Genomic DNA, 17,068 nt, shown 5'->3' with positions numbered 1-17,068 from the left:
CCATTCCTATAGCCTCGTACACTTCAAGTATTGATCATAGCAGGATCCCATACTCTGTCCACCAGCCATTGGATTGGGTACTCGCGCAAAGGATAGAGATCGTGGTAGGTATCTGTACCTGTCAAAGACATCCATTGGCGCCAGGTTGTTTGTCATCTTCGCGCACTCCCAGTATTTCGGGTAGAAGCCACTTGCTTCCCAGTCTATGATAGCAGCAATACTCCAAGTTCCGTCGTTGCCGATATTTACTATGACATTCGCCGGGCAAAGGTCACGTCACCAGGTCTCCCCCGCGTATCTATGCTGCTGGCGATGCCCTTAGAGTCACCTTCAAGCAGATCTTAGCTCAATTTTTGTTCAGATCCGCGCACGTCTTTCATCATGTGCCATTATTTAACACTCCGGATCGTCTTCGATCATTGCCGTGCTACACCCAAGCATGTTCCGACAGACACACGTTAGGACGAATTCCCAAAAGCTAAGGCGAATGGTCACCGCCGCGCCGATGCCACGCAAGCCAAAGACAAGAGCGGTGATCCGATCCAATTTGGGACATCAAGACGAATTGGGCTGTGTCCAGAATGTCCTCCTCGTAAGATGACAGACTTTTTACAAAGGACCTGACCAATTCTGCAAAGAATGGTAGCTCACAACCTTCGAACCCGCCACCAAAGCGCAATTGAGATCAAGGATACACAGCACATGGTTCTAGAAACCCAGTTTTCAGGAAGAATCAAGACATGGCCAGGGAGTCTGGACGGTTTTTCTCGGTGTTGAAGCACTAGTCGGACGCGTCAGCAACCGGTTTCTCAATATATCGCAGATACTTTGTACCTTCGGCGCTCACGTCGGCGACAAGTGAATCAATACTCCTGTAGTCTCGGGCCCAACATCTTCGTATATAATTTCGTGACATGCACTGGCGGGTATTGAGGGAAATTCATTTCGGGAAAACGCTTCTTCGATCTCGTAGTGTTCTAGTTCGTGGAACGGACTGAATCCGGTGATAATTTCGTAGAAGGTAGACCCCAGGGCAAATATTTCACCTTCAGCACAGATGTTTCGAATACCTGGGTGTGAGTGGCTTGTCTCATAACAGGTCAAGCCTTGCTCTCCATCGATGGCAGAGCCTGCGAAATCCGCAACCTTGGCATTCAGATCCTCGTCGAGGAAAATGTTATTGCAGGAAATGTCGCCGTGAAATACACTCTTGGAGTGAAGAAACGCAGTTGTTTCTGTGGCCTGCTGAATCCATTCAAGGCGCATCAAGAGTGGAATGTGATTTTCGTGTTTCGCCCGGTACTGTCGAATAGAGCCATGGCAAGCAAATTGCAAGATGACACCATTTTCAACCCGTAATATCTCAGAAGACCGTGATGACCTTCATCAAGGCGCTCATAGACGCGTCTTTCTCGTTGAATGAACTGGGCGTTGTTGGGCTGAACCACTTCACGGCTGCATCCAGACGACCGGCGTAGCCACTGATCCCGACACCGAGAAGGTCTTGAAGACCCAATCCACGAGGAAACCAAATCAAGTCGTCCGGCCAATCTGTTGCTGATGGTTGGGTACCCTGCTGCTAGTCAACTTTGAACTGGAGTGGAGCTGGGTACGACAAGGACGTGGTACATTAATGTCGGGAGACCGGGGGGGGTTCAGTGATAGCAAGGTATACTTGATCCTAGATGATGGAATCGGCTACATCGTTTGTGAGAGCCCGTTTCAAAAGAGGCTTGACGCGGTCGAGGTCAAAGTCGTTGTCGGAGAGACGAAGTTCAAGTCGCAGTAGGTCGCTGCGAAGCGTGCCTCGGCTTGTCTTGGCCGGCAGCAAGTCGGCAGCGGGATGATTTTGCACCACTCTCAGAAAAGCAGCTATGAGTTTTCGTAGATCTGCATCACAGTTAGGAAAGCATCCTGGGACGAAACTGGCCTGCAATACCATCTTGGTCAAGCTGAGCTAAAGCATCTGGAGTGTCTGGCAGCTTCCTGTCGGCGCAGACCGAAGTGAACAGAGCATAAAAATTATCGAGGCACTTGACGATTGGATTATCCGTGATAGCATTCGACGTCAGTTGCTGGTCTGCCATGGCGGATGGGATGCTGGGGAGACGAAGACGCGTTTTCGAGCTCTCGTCACGTCGTGCCACATCGCTTAGTCATTTAAGCAGAGAGCTCAGAATAATCTGAAGTCAACGAAAAATTGAGGTAGTTGACGAAAAAACCACTTCGGCTGGCTGGAAAATGTACCATTTGGGAGAAACACGCGCCATGAGCACGAAAGCTGATACCTTTAGGGGTAACTAAAGTAGTCTCTCAATATCGCGAAGTTTATTAACCAGACCACCTTCCTGCTGTTATGTCAACTTCCACTGGAGCAGATTCAAGAGCTTATAGACCCGAGTTAAAATCGCTGTGCTGACACCCTTCTCCTTGGCCACCCTCAACGGCGCCCCAAGAATGACCTCCAACTCCAGTGGCCGTCCATTCTCAAGGTCGACCAACATGCTGGGCCGAAATGTGCTGGTCGGAGCCGAGTCGTGAAGCATGGTCTGGAACATGTCTTCCGACGCCGCGTCCCCGTAGCCCGAGCGGCGGCCGCCACCGCTGCGACCTCCCGCATCGCCGGCTCCAGCAGCGCGTCCCGACCCCGGGCCCGAGAGCAGCTCGCCCACGGGGATGCGCAGCACCGTGCACAGAGTGTTGAACGGGGCGTCCCACAGCAGCTTCGCCCAGCGGGCGCCGACGATGTCCTCGACCAGCAGGCAGCGTGCGTTGGTTGGTCTCGAGTTTCGCGGCCGCGGGCCCCGCGCTGTACACGTCGACGTAGAGCGCGGCGTGTAAACGCTGTGACACAGGCGCACTGCGAGTTTTCCAGGATGTAAGCTGCAATTGTCCCTACGCCGCCGGCGCCAACGACGCAGACATCCAACATGCCTTTGACTCTTGGGAGGCTGTGGTTCAGGCGTCGGGTGGGTGAGAACATGGCTGTTGGTGATTTGGCAAAGACATAGTGGTAGACCGTTTTTCTTGCTGAAATGGCGGTGTTCAAAGGCTTGTTTGAGAGGGGGATGTAGAAGGCGCATCAGGGCAAATAACCATGATCTTCTTTGTTGGGTGCCAGAGGCATTCAGGTTGTACAAGGCTAATGAATATGAAATATAAAAACTCGAACCAACCAATTCAACCAAGATGGGCCACTCCGTTCACAAAAGAAAACTCCCCAAAAAATGCGCTTATCTTCCCAGCAAAAGGGGGCTCTTTGCTCTTTTCTCACTGCTTGCTTTTCCCTTTTCCTGTGCCCTCGACATGCGCGAGCTTATAAGCTACACTAACATACAAAAGGCGCTAGACGCGCTGCCTAGACTATGTACATATGTACAGTAATTCACCTATTGATAGGTACAGTGGCTAGGCATCAGTAACAGTAAAGGATCTACTGGCAGTAACTAGCAGAATCGATAACCGCGCGATATCTTATTCTTCCCTGCCGAAGCTTTTCCATTTCCTCATTGATCCCGTCTTCCGTGAAGGAAAAGCTTCAATCAAAGGTAGCACACTGTGCAGTGATGCAAATTGAAGCATTTCTCGATGAAGCGCCGGCGGTGCTGGAAGACTGCCCTGTATGGAGATTGCGTTCATAACCAGCTCCATGCATCGCACTCGCAAATCCTCCGGATCAACAGTCATGACAACAATTATAGCTTCTCGGCGAACCAAGGAAATTATGCGACTCCAATCCGGCTGCCGCTCGCCAGCGAAGAGCAGGCAGTCGAGAGGCTCGACCGAGCGGGCATCTGCGTCGGCGAGACAAACAAACTCCGTCGCTCCTAAAGCGGTGGCATCTGGTTCTTTGCTGCGAGTATTGGACAGAGCAACAACCTGACAGCCCATTTTCGCAGCAGATTGTATCGCCAGGCGGCCGAGGCCGCTAACTCCCAGAATGCCGACACGGTCGCTCCATCGAACGTTGGCAGCACTTAGAGCCGAGTAAACGGCCGCTCCAGCACACATTAACGGCGCTGCTTCGGCAGATGGAAGTGATTCAGGAATGAGGGATAGGAAAGCTTCGTTCCACACAGCGTGAGACGCGAACGAGCCCTGGTCTAAATTCGTAGCGCCGTAGAGCTCGCGTCGACTGCAGTATAGCTCTTGCCCCTGTTGACACTCTCGACATGCCAGGCAGCCTCCATGGCAGTAACCCCAGCCAACTCGATCACCACTAAAAGCAAGTTAATCAATCATGTGCATGAGTTGATGCAACTTTCGCGAGTCTGTATCTTACATTCTCAATCCTTTCACGGATTCCCCGACGTCTTCAACCACACCAACTCCTTCATGACCTAGAACCATATCTCGGTCTTGTAATGCTCATCCGTCCCGCATATACCGGAATGCGTAGTTCTAGCAAGGACTTGTCGATCTTTGACGGCGCGGTTTGTGTTGACACTCGCTTGTTTGATGACTCCTCCGGAGGAAGAGCCCTTGAAGACGAACATTTCGGACATTGTTTTTGCGCATTTGTTTGCTACCGCGACCTGCATGAGGTTCAAAACGCGGAATATATATACTCTCGAGGGCGGCAAAATTGTTGACGAGACGGGAGAGGAGGGTGCTTTGACTGCGCTGCAGCAGCTTGGTCTCATCCCCAGACCGAATGCTGGAAAGGACATCAAGTATCTCCACGAGTGATGGCGTGTGCTGTAGCGAGCGTTTCGGACAGCGCCAGTGCAACAAACAGATAGTCGAATTAGGTAGTGTCGAGTATTCTCAAAAAAATCAAGCTTGCAAGTCGCGCGCTCAAATAGCACTTACACATAGAGTTCAGAGATCACTGTGCTGCAAGAGTCAACATCTATTCGCTACCTTTTGCTACGTAAGCTGCAGTGTTAGCGCTAGTCTGTTGAACATTCGAAGAGGACTGCCAGGCGAACAAGGAGATTATTGATGAGGTCAATCTCTAGAGATCAAAAGGCCCCATTGGTTCGTCTTTCGTTGAGTGCCAGAGGCACACAGGTTGTGTAAGGCTATTCGACGTAAAATACAGATAAAATCGAAACAAGTTCAAGCACGGCGGGCTATTGCATTCGAAAAACAAAACTCCTCACAAAACGCCAATTTTCCAAGCAAAAGGTGTCCCTCTTTCGCTGCTTTCCTCTTTTCCATCCCCGGCTGCAAACAAAGGGAGCAAAGATATATACCATCCACCGTTGTAATAGAAACAAAGGGAAAAACTCAGAAGCAGTGTATAAAAAAAACAGAAGAATGGACGATAGTCCAGGTATCATTTCCCACAACCACTTGAAATCATCTTATTCCAAATCCAAGCAAGATCACAAGCCGACAAAAGTCCATGCTGCTTGCCCAAAAAAAATGCCAAAGTGATCCTTCTGGATCGACACGATTCCCATGAATCGGATGTGTGCCAGTTGCTACTGCGCCGTCGGACGCCAAGTGCTGGTTGCGTTTTGCTGTCGGACTTGTTCTGGACTGGTAACCAGTGCTGACATTATGCCCGTGTCGTCGGCAGATGTTTCTGCGTCTTTCAACGTGATTTTCTTTATTTTCTTCTTGTCCACATCGGACAAGACATTCAACCCATCTTGACATCTGCGCTGGAGGGCTCGCTGGCAGCGGCCAAAGCCACCTTTTCGTCGAGAACCATGGCCTCGTCCTCGTTCTCGCACTTCTTACCCATGCGCTCGCACCACTCTTCAGCACTGACAATGGTCCCGTCGAGGACACCAGTGATTTGCGTCACCATGTCCAGGCCCTCCTTGGCCAAGACAAGGACCTTCTGCGCGCCGTCACGCAGGGCCGGGCTGTTATCGCTGGTGTTGCTGGCATTGCTGGGATTCTCATTCATGGTGGCTAGGCGGAAACGCTGGGGAAGGCTGGTGAGGTGGCGGCGGACAAGAATTCTGGCATTCTCGGGGAGAGCACCGCCAGCATATTTAGAGACAGTGGTGACGACTTCCTGTAGTGTCTTTAGAATATCCGTCTTGATGACTTGGATGCGGTTGGCGATTTCGGTGCGGGCCTCCTCGGGAGTTTTGGTGCCGCTGCCACCCTCGATTCCCTCCATAGTCTGGTCCGTTTCTTGGCCGTTGTTCTCTACCAGTCTCGCCTGCGTGTTGCAGGCGCCCTCGTATTCCTCAAGAGCATCCTTAAGGGAGCTAATAGCCTTGTCCATGCGACCGTTGGTCCATCGCAGCCACTTGAGGCAATACTTGAGGCTCTTGAGACTCTCAGAGCTCATGGCGACGCTGAGGCCAGAAGTAGACATGAACAGACGCGTCTGCCAGGCGGCCTGGTTCTGGGATGTAGCGGGAGGGCCAGCCGTCTCGCTATAGGCAGGTGAACGCAGCTCATCATATGCAGGCAGCGTGTCAATGGTGCTCACAGAAGAGCGACGAGCGCTCTTGGGGGTGGGAGGGGAAGTGTCGTTGGACGCAACACCATCCTCAGTTTCTTGGCCATCCTTTTCACCGACCTTGCGGCGCTTCTTAGAATTGGGGGCAGATTCGGGTTCTGAGGTAGGGGCGGCGTGCCGACGACCACCGAGGAACCAGCGCACACCACCTTCGACACCAGTCCTTCTAGCGGTTCGGTTGACCGTCTTGGCGAGTGGTGTGAGGTATCCCTCGACATATTCGGCACCCGACTTGAAACGTGGAGAGTAGTTTTTGGTGCTGTGGTAGTTGGAGACGGTGGAGGCAATGAAAGGGTGAGCGGTCGTTAGTAGCTGCAGAAGCGGTTCCTGCCTGGGTGGCCGTGAGGGCCCAGCAGCGGAGGACGAGGTTGTGGCAATGTGCATGTTCTGCGGAGGCGGGCTCATGGCTCCAGAGGTATCGGGAGGGGATGAGACGAAATCTAGAGGGCGATTGTTAGCGGGGGTTGGGCAAAACGAGTCGGAGGACCTGTTGCAGTTGGCGTACCAGCTCTGAGATCGCCTAGGGCTTCAGCGGCAAGGCGGACGTCGGGATCGTCGAGCGTGAGGCTTGTTGGGGTTCCTTCCTTTTGGCTATCCGGAGAAGCGTCACTGGTGACACTGTTTGTGCCGTCAAAATCGGGATTGACGGGGCTTTCTGCACGCGAGGGCTGAGGAGGGGGTTGTCGGTAGGACATGGTGTTGCCGTGGGGGGTCCAATTGCTGGGCGCCATGGCGGAATGATCGATGGACAAGTCGTGTCGGCGATGCTGGGGCCCGGCGATGGAGCTCAGGGAAGGGAGCGTTCTGTTGTTATCATGGTTCGCCAGTGGTGGGAGCTTGGCGGAGTAGTCGGGTGCTGGAGGGTGTAGCGTTTGACTATCCATGGAGGAAGACGAGGACGGTGGGAGTGTAGACGCGGCGGTAGTGGGAGCGGAGTTCGAGGTGGGAGGTGCGTAATTGGGAGGAGGCAGATTTATTAAAGAATTCGATGGATGGAGAGGGCGAAATGGGAGGGGATGACGTTGGGTGGGAGTGTGATGGTGGTTGTAGTGGTGAAGGCCGTGAGCGTGAGCATGGGCTTGGGCGGACGCAGGCGGCGATTCGGTGGTGGTAAAAGAAGAGGTAGTGGCGGATGGGGAGCGGATAGCGACTGGTACTGGGGCGGTGCTGCTCGACCTGAACTGGTTGGTTGACGAGTGGTGAGGGCTCGCAGTGGCGAGCATGTGATTGTGTTCCATGGGCGGTACCGTACCGGCTAACAATGGATGGAGAAGGAGACAAGGAGAGGAGGAGGCTAACAAAAGGCTAAGAAGAAGGATCAGCCTGACATGTGCAATACGTTGAGGCCAGCCAGGCCCGCTAAAGTGGTGGTGGCAGAGAGACGGCTGGCTGCAAGAAGAGTTGCGAGGGCTGACGCTTACTGAAACTTGGATTCGAGAGGAGCTTTCCAAGAGTTATTGGACGCGGAAAAAAATAGTAGAGAAAGAAAAGATGCAAAAAGATGAGGAGGGAGGAGCAGGAAGCGGGGGTCGGAAGCGGGCAGGAGAAGAAAAAGAAGAAAAAGAACCAAAGCACCCAGTCAGTCAGCCGTTGAGCTGGGGTGCCGTGTGCTTGTTCGTACTGTCTGTGCCGTGCGTGTGCGTCGAGTTACCCCAGGCTGATTCAGTCAAGCAGATGACCAATTATGGCATTACAGTGCAAATCAGTAGGTACGAAAAATTAATTGGTTGGTTGGTCCGAATGTGACGATGCAGCAAACGAGCAGAACAACCTGGGCTGAGACGTGCTGAGCTTGCAGGTGGTGAAGCCTCAGGGAGCTGGGAGGTGCTGTAGAGCGCTGAGAGAGGCAGCTGGGTGAAGGTTGGGTTATGAGGGCTTTGGAGCAGACTAGGGTGCCCCCATGTCCAAGAGTCTGGGGCAGTCCAGGCCGTGCAGAGAATATTCTCAGGTTTAAAGTTAACTGATGAATACTACCTTTTCCCTCTGGCATTATGCTAGCAAGTCGACTTGTTCTTCATCTCGTGGCTCCCTACTTACGGTTCATAATACAGTTGCACGGCGGAAAAGTGAAGAGCTGCCGTGTCACGCGAATGCATATTTGTTGGGGCGGATCACCACGACCCGGCCGCGGTAGCGGAGGTAGAGGTAAAGGCATACCTATGTATGTACATTAGGTATTGGTAGTAGTTGATATTGTGCCTACCAGGCGCTGACCCCATTGCGAAGGTTCATGAAAAGCCTGGCCACTCGGACCCGGATCTCTTCTTCCAGAGTCTTTCCCGATGACCCTTATTAGTATCCTGCAACGAATGGGCAAAACGCGAGGAATTCTGCCGTCTTGGTGCCCCCGTGTCTGAGCTCTGCCGGTGGCTTGGCTCCCTGTCTCTTGGTGGGCCTGGGCCGCTGTGCGGGTCACCAGCCCCGACGAGGCGCTGCGACGACGAATCTAGAAAAACACCGTTCCAGCGTCGACTGAGCGAGCTTACTACCATCAAAACGCAGCTTTCTGGTAGTTGTGTGCGACCTGACTGAGCTTTGCGGCGGCAGAGAGAAACCACAACATTTGCATTTCAGCGACCCTCATCATCGGTTAATCCGCTGTATGTAAGTCCTTCACATGCCTTGCATTGGTGCTCAGGTGCGGGGCACACCGAGCCGACAGCGGGGGCGCCAGTTACCTCCTAGCGCCTACTAATACGCGGGTGCCGGCTACGGCTATGAAACAGAAAAGAGCAAGACGGGGAAAAGAAAAAAACGACAGGCAAATAAAGACCCCTCATTCAGGTGTGCACTGCAGCAAACCGCGGGGAAGCAACATGCAAGTTGTTTGTTTATAGCCTATGTAGCAGGCAAGCTTGTATGTTAGGTACATGCTGATTCAGCATGCGGCCAATCACCCAGGCCAACTCACTGATTGAAATGGGTTACCAAGGCCTCGTTTGCTTGATGATAACAACGGACGGCTATGCTGGTACCAGGATATCCCTGCACATAACGAAGATAACGTAGAGTTGCCGTCCTGTTCTCTTTATTTCATTTATTGCCAAGCACGACACGATGCCTCATCCATCAGTTCATTCGTCTGGTGTTGGCCAATCCCCCAGCAAACGCCTCTGAAAGCTCCCAAGTCATGTCCACCGAGGCGGGTGGAGCTCCTGGCCCTTGCACAGGCAATTGCATGTGACGTTTTCGACCCTTTTTTTCCGCCGCGCAAAACTTCCAATCGCAACACTGTCCGGCTCCGCACTTCATTTTTCACTGTTAAAACGATGCAATGTTGCGCCGGGCCTACTTTTAGCTCCTTTGATTACGTCTCAGCCCAGATGTGACGCCCACCATCGTGGGTTGGGTTAGATACCTCGAGACTTTGTTTGCTACAGAATGCCAGCGCGAGCCTCTATCCCGGCCCAGATACCCCGACAGTCATTGAGGCTGTTCAATGCAATGGGCAAGGAGGAGGGCTCCCCGTAACAACCCATAATCGAAGGCTGAGCGCGTTTCAGCCTTTCTTTCTAATCGCAAGCAACTCCGCGCGCCGTAATCTTCCCCAGACCACCCAACCATACTGCTACTGTAGCTTTGACTGATAAGGCCTCTGGCATCATTCCGTCCGCTCCATTCCTCTCGCCATACATTACAACCGAGACTCCATGATTCGCATGCACGAAGAACATGCTCGCTCAGGTGGCTATGCTTCTTGATTGTCCCGTTTGCCGACGGACATGTGGCGCTACAATTCAACAGTCCCTGCATCTACCATCACATGATGGTGCGCCACCTCGTGCGTCAGCACCCGTCGGCTCAACCAAAATGTTGAGATTCTTAGTCGCCACCACTAACCCTCCGAAGCCATTCGGCCAGCACTTTTCGGGCCAAGTCTTTCCCCGGACCTCACTACTGCCTGCCGCGAACTGACATTGTGCTCGAGTCGCCGCCGCAAATCGGGTTATTAGCAGCCACGGGCAAGAAATACGAATAGACTCTACGTATGAGCTGCAAATGCGCTGGTTTGAAACGGAAGGACGAACGAATGCCAGAACTCTCGCATCTATCCCACACTGCCCCAAGAAGTAGAAGAAAGAAAAAAAATGTTTGGCCTCTCTGACACCGCCCAAGCAACGTAATTGATACTCGGGCAGTTCTTATGAAGCCACAAAGATCCCTCTCCGCACCACGAAATCGCGACTTCATCCACGGCCCAAGTACTGAAATGGCAGAATGCCCGACAGCACCGAGCTAGGCGATGAGCTGCACTGTCTAGAGGGTGCGTTAAAGAAGAAGAGAAGAAATTTTGAGAGCCAACGCGCTTCAAGGTTTTGTTTCCACGACCCGCTTCAATGCTTTCACTGCACGTGACCTCGTCACCAATCAGGTAATCTAGCCCCGCGGTTTTGCCGGACGGTGATGCTACTTCTTCCTAACTAGCTTGGGGTAACTAACGGACGCAGCTCGACGTGGTGCCGTAAATGCCAAATTTCCAAACTTCGTCCCACGCGCCCATACGAATCGCTCCCCGGTGAGCTACTCCAGGCAGACTTCTTCGCCCCTGCTGTGCCACTGTAGCTCTGCAGTTCTATGATACCTGGATGAGACCAGCTTTCTTTTTTTAATTGCCCCTCCGCGATTCTACGCGGCTGTCATTGGTACAGCGTAGGCAGCTCCCCCGCTGCCCCTCGATCACTTCGCCCTCACGCGCCGCAACCCATAGTACACGCTTATCACCATGGCGTCGGCGCTCTTCTTCCTCGACCTCAAGGGCAAGGTACGCGCGCCTCCATGCGCTTCCCGCCCACATTGGCACGAGCTCGCCCCTGCTAACACCGAAACCCCTCGGCCGCCTAGACCCTCCTAGCCCGCAACTACCGTGGTGACATTCCCATGTCAGCCGCGGAAAAGTTTCCCATTCTCCTCTCCGAGGCCGAAGAGGAGTCCTCCGCCGTGCCGCCCTGCTTCTCCCACGAGGGCATCAACTACCTCTACATCCGCCACAACAACCTCTACTTGCTCGCACTCACCAAGCGCAACACCAACGCCGCCGAGATCATCCTCTTCCTTCACAAGATCGTCGAAGTCTTTACCGAGTACTTCAAAGCCCTAGAAGAAGAGTCAATCCGGGACAACTTTGTTATCATCTACGAGCTGCTCGACGAGATGATGGACTTTGGCTATCCTCAGACCACCGAGTCCAAGATTCTGCAAGAGTATATCACCCAAGAGTCGCACAAGCTCGAGATCCAGGCGCGGCCACCCATCGCCGTGACCAACGCTGTCTCGTGGCGGTCTGAGGGTATCCGCTACCGCAAGAACGAGGTCTTCCTCGACGTCGTGGAGAGTCTCAACCTGCTCATCGGTTCCAACGGCAACGTGCTCCGCAGCGAGATCCTCGGCGCCATCAAGATGAAGTGCTACCTGAGCGGCATGCCCGAGCTACGCCTAGGCCTCAACGACAAGGTCATGTTCGAGACGACCGGTCGCACCACGCGTGGCAAAGCCATCGAGATGGAGGACGTCAAGTTCCACCAGTGCGTCCGCCTCGCGCGCTTCGAAAACGACCGCACAATCTCCTTCATTCCCCCCGACGGCGAGTTCGAGCTCATGTCCTACCGCCTCAACACCCATGTTAAGCCCCTCGTCTGGGTCGAGTGCGCGGTCGAATCCCACTCGGGCTCCCGCATTGAGTACATGCTCAAGGCTCGCGCTCAGTTCAAGCGCCGTAGCACCGCCAACAACGTCGAGATCATCGTCCCCGTCCCCGACGACGCCGACTCCCCACGTTTCCGTACAAACATTGGCTCCGTCCACTACGCACCGGAGCAGAGCGCCATCGTCTGGAAGATCAAGCAATTTGGCGGCAACAAGGAGTTCCTCATGCGTGCGGAGCTCGGCCTGCCCAGCGTCCGTGGTGATGATGACACCGGCGGCGGCATGACAGGCGGCTTCGGTGGCAGTATGGGCGGCGTCGGCGGCAAGGGCGCCAAGAGGCCGATCCAGGTCAAGTTTGAGATTCCATACTTTACGACCAGCGGCATTCAGGTGCGCTACTTGAAGATTACAGAACCAAAGGTGAGCAGACTCCAAATCCCCACGTCCCAAGTTCCATCGCTGACCGTTTTCAGCTACAATATCCCTCGCTGCCTTGGGTTCGATATATAACACAGTCTGGCGACATTGCCGTGCGACTGCCAGACGCCATTTAATATGGCGCCCGTAATTCTAAAACAAGACGACAAGATACGTTTGAATCAAGGCACCGAAAATATCTAGGGGCATGGTACATACGACGACGGCCTAGGTAGGGTAAAAAGGCTGAAGCATGAATAGACAAATCTAAATTCAAGGCATTATGATTACGCAACAATTGTCCATTATGTATATTCATTCGTCAGTAAACTGCTTTTCGTAATCCAAGGGTATAAGTTGCCTCGATGTTTCCTTTTTGCTATCCCGTGTAGGATGGTCTGGGGCATATGTCTATACTGCAGCCCAGAAGGTGTTGTAGTGTCCTCTGTTGAGAGAGGAATGCATAACGTGCTTTTCAAATCCAAAGATGAAGGTGAATAAATCACCCAAACAAAGTGACAGTTTCTTATCGTCCGTAATCATCATAACTGGCGGGCACCTGGCGGGGTATCTCCTGGCAAGGCTGATTCCCTGTGGTCGGCGCGCTTTTCATTCGAGCCTGGGCCTCTTCATGGGACTCGCGCCGCCATGCTCCTGCTGCTGCTGGGACGCCGCCGCCGCCGCTTCCAGAAACGCCCTGGCCTCGCGCAGCAACCTCTTCTCGCCGACGCGCACCACCAGCGCCATGCGCTCCTTGTCGCCCGCCACCGCCGCGCCGGCATCCGCGAGCAGCTGCTCGTCCTGCGCGAGCGTCGTCGGGTACTGGGCCTCGAGCGTGGTAAGGGCGCTCGCCACAATAGCCGCGCGCAGCTCCTCGCGCCTGCGCTTGTCCGGGGCGGGCAGCGTGAGGTCGACCGCGCGCGCGGCGCGCAGGAAGTCGCCGAGCTGTTGCTCGAGGTCGCCCGGCAGGCCCGCGAAGCGCGGCGCGCCGTCGGCGTCGGCGTCGGCAGGGGGGAAGGTGCCTTCGGGAGTGACTTCGGGGCATGCGCGCTCAAGAACGAAAGTATCCTCCAGCTCGTCCTCGTCGAGGTGGCCGCGCTGTGAGGCGGAGGGGTAAGCGATGGAGAAGTAGGAGGGGGACCGGGGGGGGGGAGACGTACAACTTTGGCCCAGGCTGACTCGGGGAGGCCGAGGTGGGAGACGGCGGCGGCTTCGATCATCTCCCAGGGGATCTCGACGACGTCGTAGCGTGCGTGGCGCTCGGTGACGTAGCCGTAGCGGCGGAGCAGCTCCGAGTTGGGGTGCGGGCCGTAGTAGTTGAGGATCTCCTCACCGGCCTTGATGGGGCGGAGCGCGGTGATGGTGAGCTCGTCGTCGCCGTGGTTGACGTGCGCCTGTTCAAATTCATTAGTGATGCCACCACCTTTATGAGAGCGTGACTTTTTCCCCATACATTAAACTCGGCGTCCGCGTTGAGCATGTCGGCCATAGGCACCATGCCCATCATGGCCATCCCATCGCGGTCCTCCACCCACCCGTCCTCGCCATCCTCGTCATCCTCGTCCTCGTCCTTTTCCAGGTCAAACGCGTAGGCCATGATGGTGCTGCCCATGCGATGCGCCAACGCCAGGAGCTCGTCGTCCGACATATCCGCGCTGCCCGCGAACACGTCCGGGGCCGCGCGCACCGCCGGCAGCAGCAGCCCGCGGAAGGCGTCGTCGGCGGCCTCGCGGCCGACCTTGGTGACAGTGGCGCTGGCCTGCAGCGCGGCGAGCTCCGCGGGCGCCCAGAACATGGGCGTGGCGAAGGAGGAGGGCAGCGCGTCCAGGTACGGCCGCCAGGCGGAGGCGGCGCCGCGCAGGTGCTCGTAGAGCAGCACGAGGATGAGCGCACCCCAGGCATCGAGGCGCGCGGAGGAGGAGGGGTCGGCGTCCTCGCCGTCGTCGTCGGCGCCGTTGTTGGACGGGTTGACGGATGAGAAGAGCGCGGGCAGGTGGGTGCGCAGCGCGGAGGTCTCGACGCTGATGATGGAGGCGCGCGGGACGGTGAAGAGCACCGTCTCGGCGGGGATATCTCGGAGCGCGACTGGACGCCGGGTGTTAGTTATCCAGAAACACTAGGTTGCTGGAGGGGGCGGGCGTAGTTACTGATGCCGCGACCGGCGCTGCGGCTGCGTAGGTCCTGGATGGCTATGGCATCAGAAAAGGTTGCGCCGGGGAGCTGTTTGAACCAGCTCAGGAAGCTGGCCGTGGTCTCGTCAAACAAGTCTGTCATTGTCCGATCCTCTTCTTTCGTCTCTGAAACAAACGACACAAAATTAGAGTGAGGTCTGATGAGATGCTATTTCACTCGGCTTGACCGATTGTGAGATCATCCGTGCAGTATGCAGGGCAGAAAATTTGCACAGTGTCGCGGAGCCGCATGTCACCTCCTTCCCGTCAACCATAATGGAACACTGCATCAGGCAGCCCTCCCACGCACATCTCACTTTCCATAGAGATGGTGTGGTGTTTGGGCAACCGCATAGGATAAACCATTTATTCACCAATATTCATAATAAGCTGCACAAACTCGCCATCACGGTTGATCTGCACCGTATTCACACTGTGTATAGGGTATCATCGCGTCCTTTCCGTTTCTGGACGAGAGGTTTACGATGAGCCAATGGAAGCCGTCATATTGTTCACGCAATATGTGGCGACATTATAACGCAGTGCGTTGCTCGATGAGAATATGCATCTTATATGCAATATAGACCTTAAGAGTGTTGGAGGAAGCTCCTAGGCATCTATCGCGATAACTACAAGGACCCCCGATTTGGGAGTATTGTTGGCACATTGCGATGCTCTTTGCAGGTCCAACAACTCCAACAACTTTGATAAGGGAGTCTGTACGCGTGTCACTGACCTTTTCGGCCGTTTTATGAGTGCAGAAAAAAAAAAACTATGGATTGAAAAGCTCATCTGCGATGACTTGGTTCATAAGAAATTGAGGCTTGTGATCAACGATAGGCCTCGCCGCAACTGCTTTTACAGCCAAAACAAAAACCCCCCTCCCAATTTGGCTATTTTTTTTGTGCTGATGGCTCAGGACGTTATGAAACAATGCCGAGCAAATGCCGTTGCTCCGGTAGGCAGCATCTCCTGGATTGGAAGCATTCTAGAAGGCGTATTTGAGAGTTGGACAACGGCGGCATGTAGTGGTAGGCCAAGCCGCTAGCAATGACGTGGCTTTATCTGTCTGGGCAATGTAAGGATTACTCAGAATGCACGTGGGCAGATACAAATAGCTCTACCACAAGTATTTTCCCTTGGCAGAAGCTTGGGCGAGTCAAGTTTGCTGCTCGGTACAGTTAGAAGAACTATGATATGCCAGTATCGATATGATGTAATTTGTTTACTAATAAAAACGGTCAAGGCATCTCGCAGCTCAGACTTGGACTTGGGCTGGGGGCAAACTATGAGTATGTACATAGGTATTTATTGGCAGTGGCAAGTCAGACTACTCTAGCGCCAACACCAACAACTGTACTAACATGAAAGTCAACGAACTCGGGCGGTTCGGCATCGGTGTACTTCTCAGAGATGCCATGAAGTTCGCCCTAATCAGACCATATAAAGAAGAGTAATGGCATTTATTCTTTTCACAGCCGAGGTTTTTACCTTTGTGAAGTAGTTTTCTACTCGGCGCTCCGCGACCATGATGCCAAGACGAAGCATAACCCCAAGACCGCGCTGGGGCAGAAGTGGAGAAGCGCCAAGCAGACGGTGGCATTCAGGTCTTCAGGCTGCAGGCACAGCCTCACTCGTCACAGTGCGAGAAATCGTCATTACATCAACTTGGATCTTGGGAAAATCTGGAGGGAAATGCTGTTCGATTGGTTGTTTGCGTGATATGACTGCATAGTTAACAAGGCCTTTTGCTTCAATAAGTGCTGTGCGAGACGGATGGAGGGCTCCTGGCTGCTGCAGCAAGATCAAATCCAGTGGCGATGGATCCCGTGTAGATATTGCGACTTAAGGCATCTTGCCTGGCGTAGAGGGACTGTTCCTCGAGGTAATCCAAGGTTCTCTGGCGGTATAATTAGTGAGCTGATCAGTTTGAATAAGATCTGGTGAGTTTGAGGTGTTTGTTAGATGATTGCAATCGGTTGATCGGCACACTTTGGACGCAAGTGAGAGGGGTCAGGCTCAGATCGACCTTAATAGGCCCCTCGCGACGGACGCTGCCCGGAATTAACACTAGATCATAATTATAAAAATGTGACGCCCAAGTGCACCTCTCACGCATGCTGTGAACAAACTGGAACGACCTGTTGCCCGCTACTTACCTAGACTAGTGTCAGAACGAGGCTCAGCTGCGCTGAAAGTGTAAAAATTAATAGCTACTAAACGGAGATATCCAACCAGTGTTTGTTTTGTATAAGGAATAACTATGTAGACTACCAAGTTGTTGCATTCTTCATGGCAGCACCCTGACAATGTACACAGTGCCACACGGTCTTAGCGTACGTTGTGGGTTGCCAAGACTGTCGAGATTTCTCTCCCCATATCGCTCCTTGCTTCTCCATCGTCGGGC

At 53.9% G+C, this 17,068-nt stretch overlaps 5 protein-coding genes across 5 annotated transcripts; 1 reads left to right on the top strand and 4 right to left on the bottom strand.

Annotated features, from left to right (window-relative positions):
• Positions 1-1,681: 1,681 nt before the first annotated feature.
• On the bottom strand, positions 1,682-2,087 carry ISF_01151 (serine/threonine-protein kinase Sgk2; the record flags this gene model as incomplete). The annotated part of the gene is made up of 2 exons (XM_018844758.1): positions 1,682-1,890; positions 1,940-2,087. The coding sequence occupies 2 exons, from the start codon at positions 2,085-2,087 to the stop codon at positions 1,682-1,684; spliced, it is 357 nt and encodes a 118-aa protein (XP_018709208.1).
• A 267-nt stretch (positions 2,088-2,354) lies between these two features.
• Positions 2,355-4,496, bottom strand: ISF_01150 (Ketopantoate reductase ApbA/PanE; the record flags this gene model as incomplete). Its single annotated transcript, XM_018844757.1, has 2 exons — positions 2,355-2,860; positions 4,388-4,496. The coding sequence occupies 2 exons, from the start codon at positions 4,494-4,496 to the stop codon at positions 2,355-2,357; spliced, it is 615 nt and encodes a 204-aa protein (XP_018709207.1).
• Positions 4,497-5,590: 1,094 nt separating this feature from the next.
• ISF_01149 (clock controlled protein) lies at positions 5,591-7,314 on the bottom strand (the record flags this gene model as incomplete). The annotated part of the gene is made up of 2 exons (XM_018844756.1): positions 5,591-6,870; positions 6,936-7,314. The coding sequence occupies 2 exons, from the start codon at positions 7,312-7,314 to the stop codon at positions 5,591-5,593; spliced, it is 1,659 nt and encodes a 552-aa protein (XP_018709206.1).
• Positions 7,315-11,153: 3,839 nt separating this feature from the next.
• Positions 11,154-12,627, top strand: ISF_01148 (AP-1 complex subunit mu; the record flags this gene model as incomplete). Its single annotated transcript, XM_018844755.1, has 3 exons — positions 11,154-11,192; positions 11,273-12,493; positions 12,547-12,627. 3 exons carry the CDS (start codon positions 11,154-11,156, stop codon positions 12,625-12,627), a joined length of 1,341 nt encoding a protein of 446 aa, XP_018709205.1.
• Positions 12,628-13,099: 472 nt separating this feature from the next.
• Positions 13,100-14,764, bottom strand: ISF_01147 (SET domain-containing protein RMS1; the record flags this gene model as incomplete). Its single annotated transcript, XM_018844754.1, has 4 exons — positions 13,100-13,588; positions 13,651-13,884; positions 13,944-14,575; positions 14,638-14,764. 4 exons carry the CDS (start codon positions 14,762-14,764, stop codon positions 13,100-13,102), a joined length of 1,482 nt encoding a protein of 493 aa, XP_018709204.1.
• Positions 14,765-17,068: the final 2,304 nt, after the last annotated feature.

This window comes from Cordyceps fumosorosea (assembly GCF_001636725.1).
Source record: "Cordyceps fumosorosea ARSEF 2679 chromosome Unknown scaffold_1, whole genome shotgun sequence".
NCBI lineage: Eukaryota > Fungi > Ascomycota > Sordariomycetes > Hypocreales > Cordycipitaceae > Cordyceps > Cordyceps fumosorosea.
The sequence above is the reverse complement of the archived record's forward strand: the minus strand, read 5'-3'. Positions and strand labels throughout refer to the sequence as shown.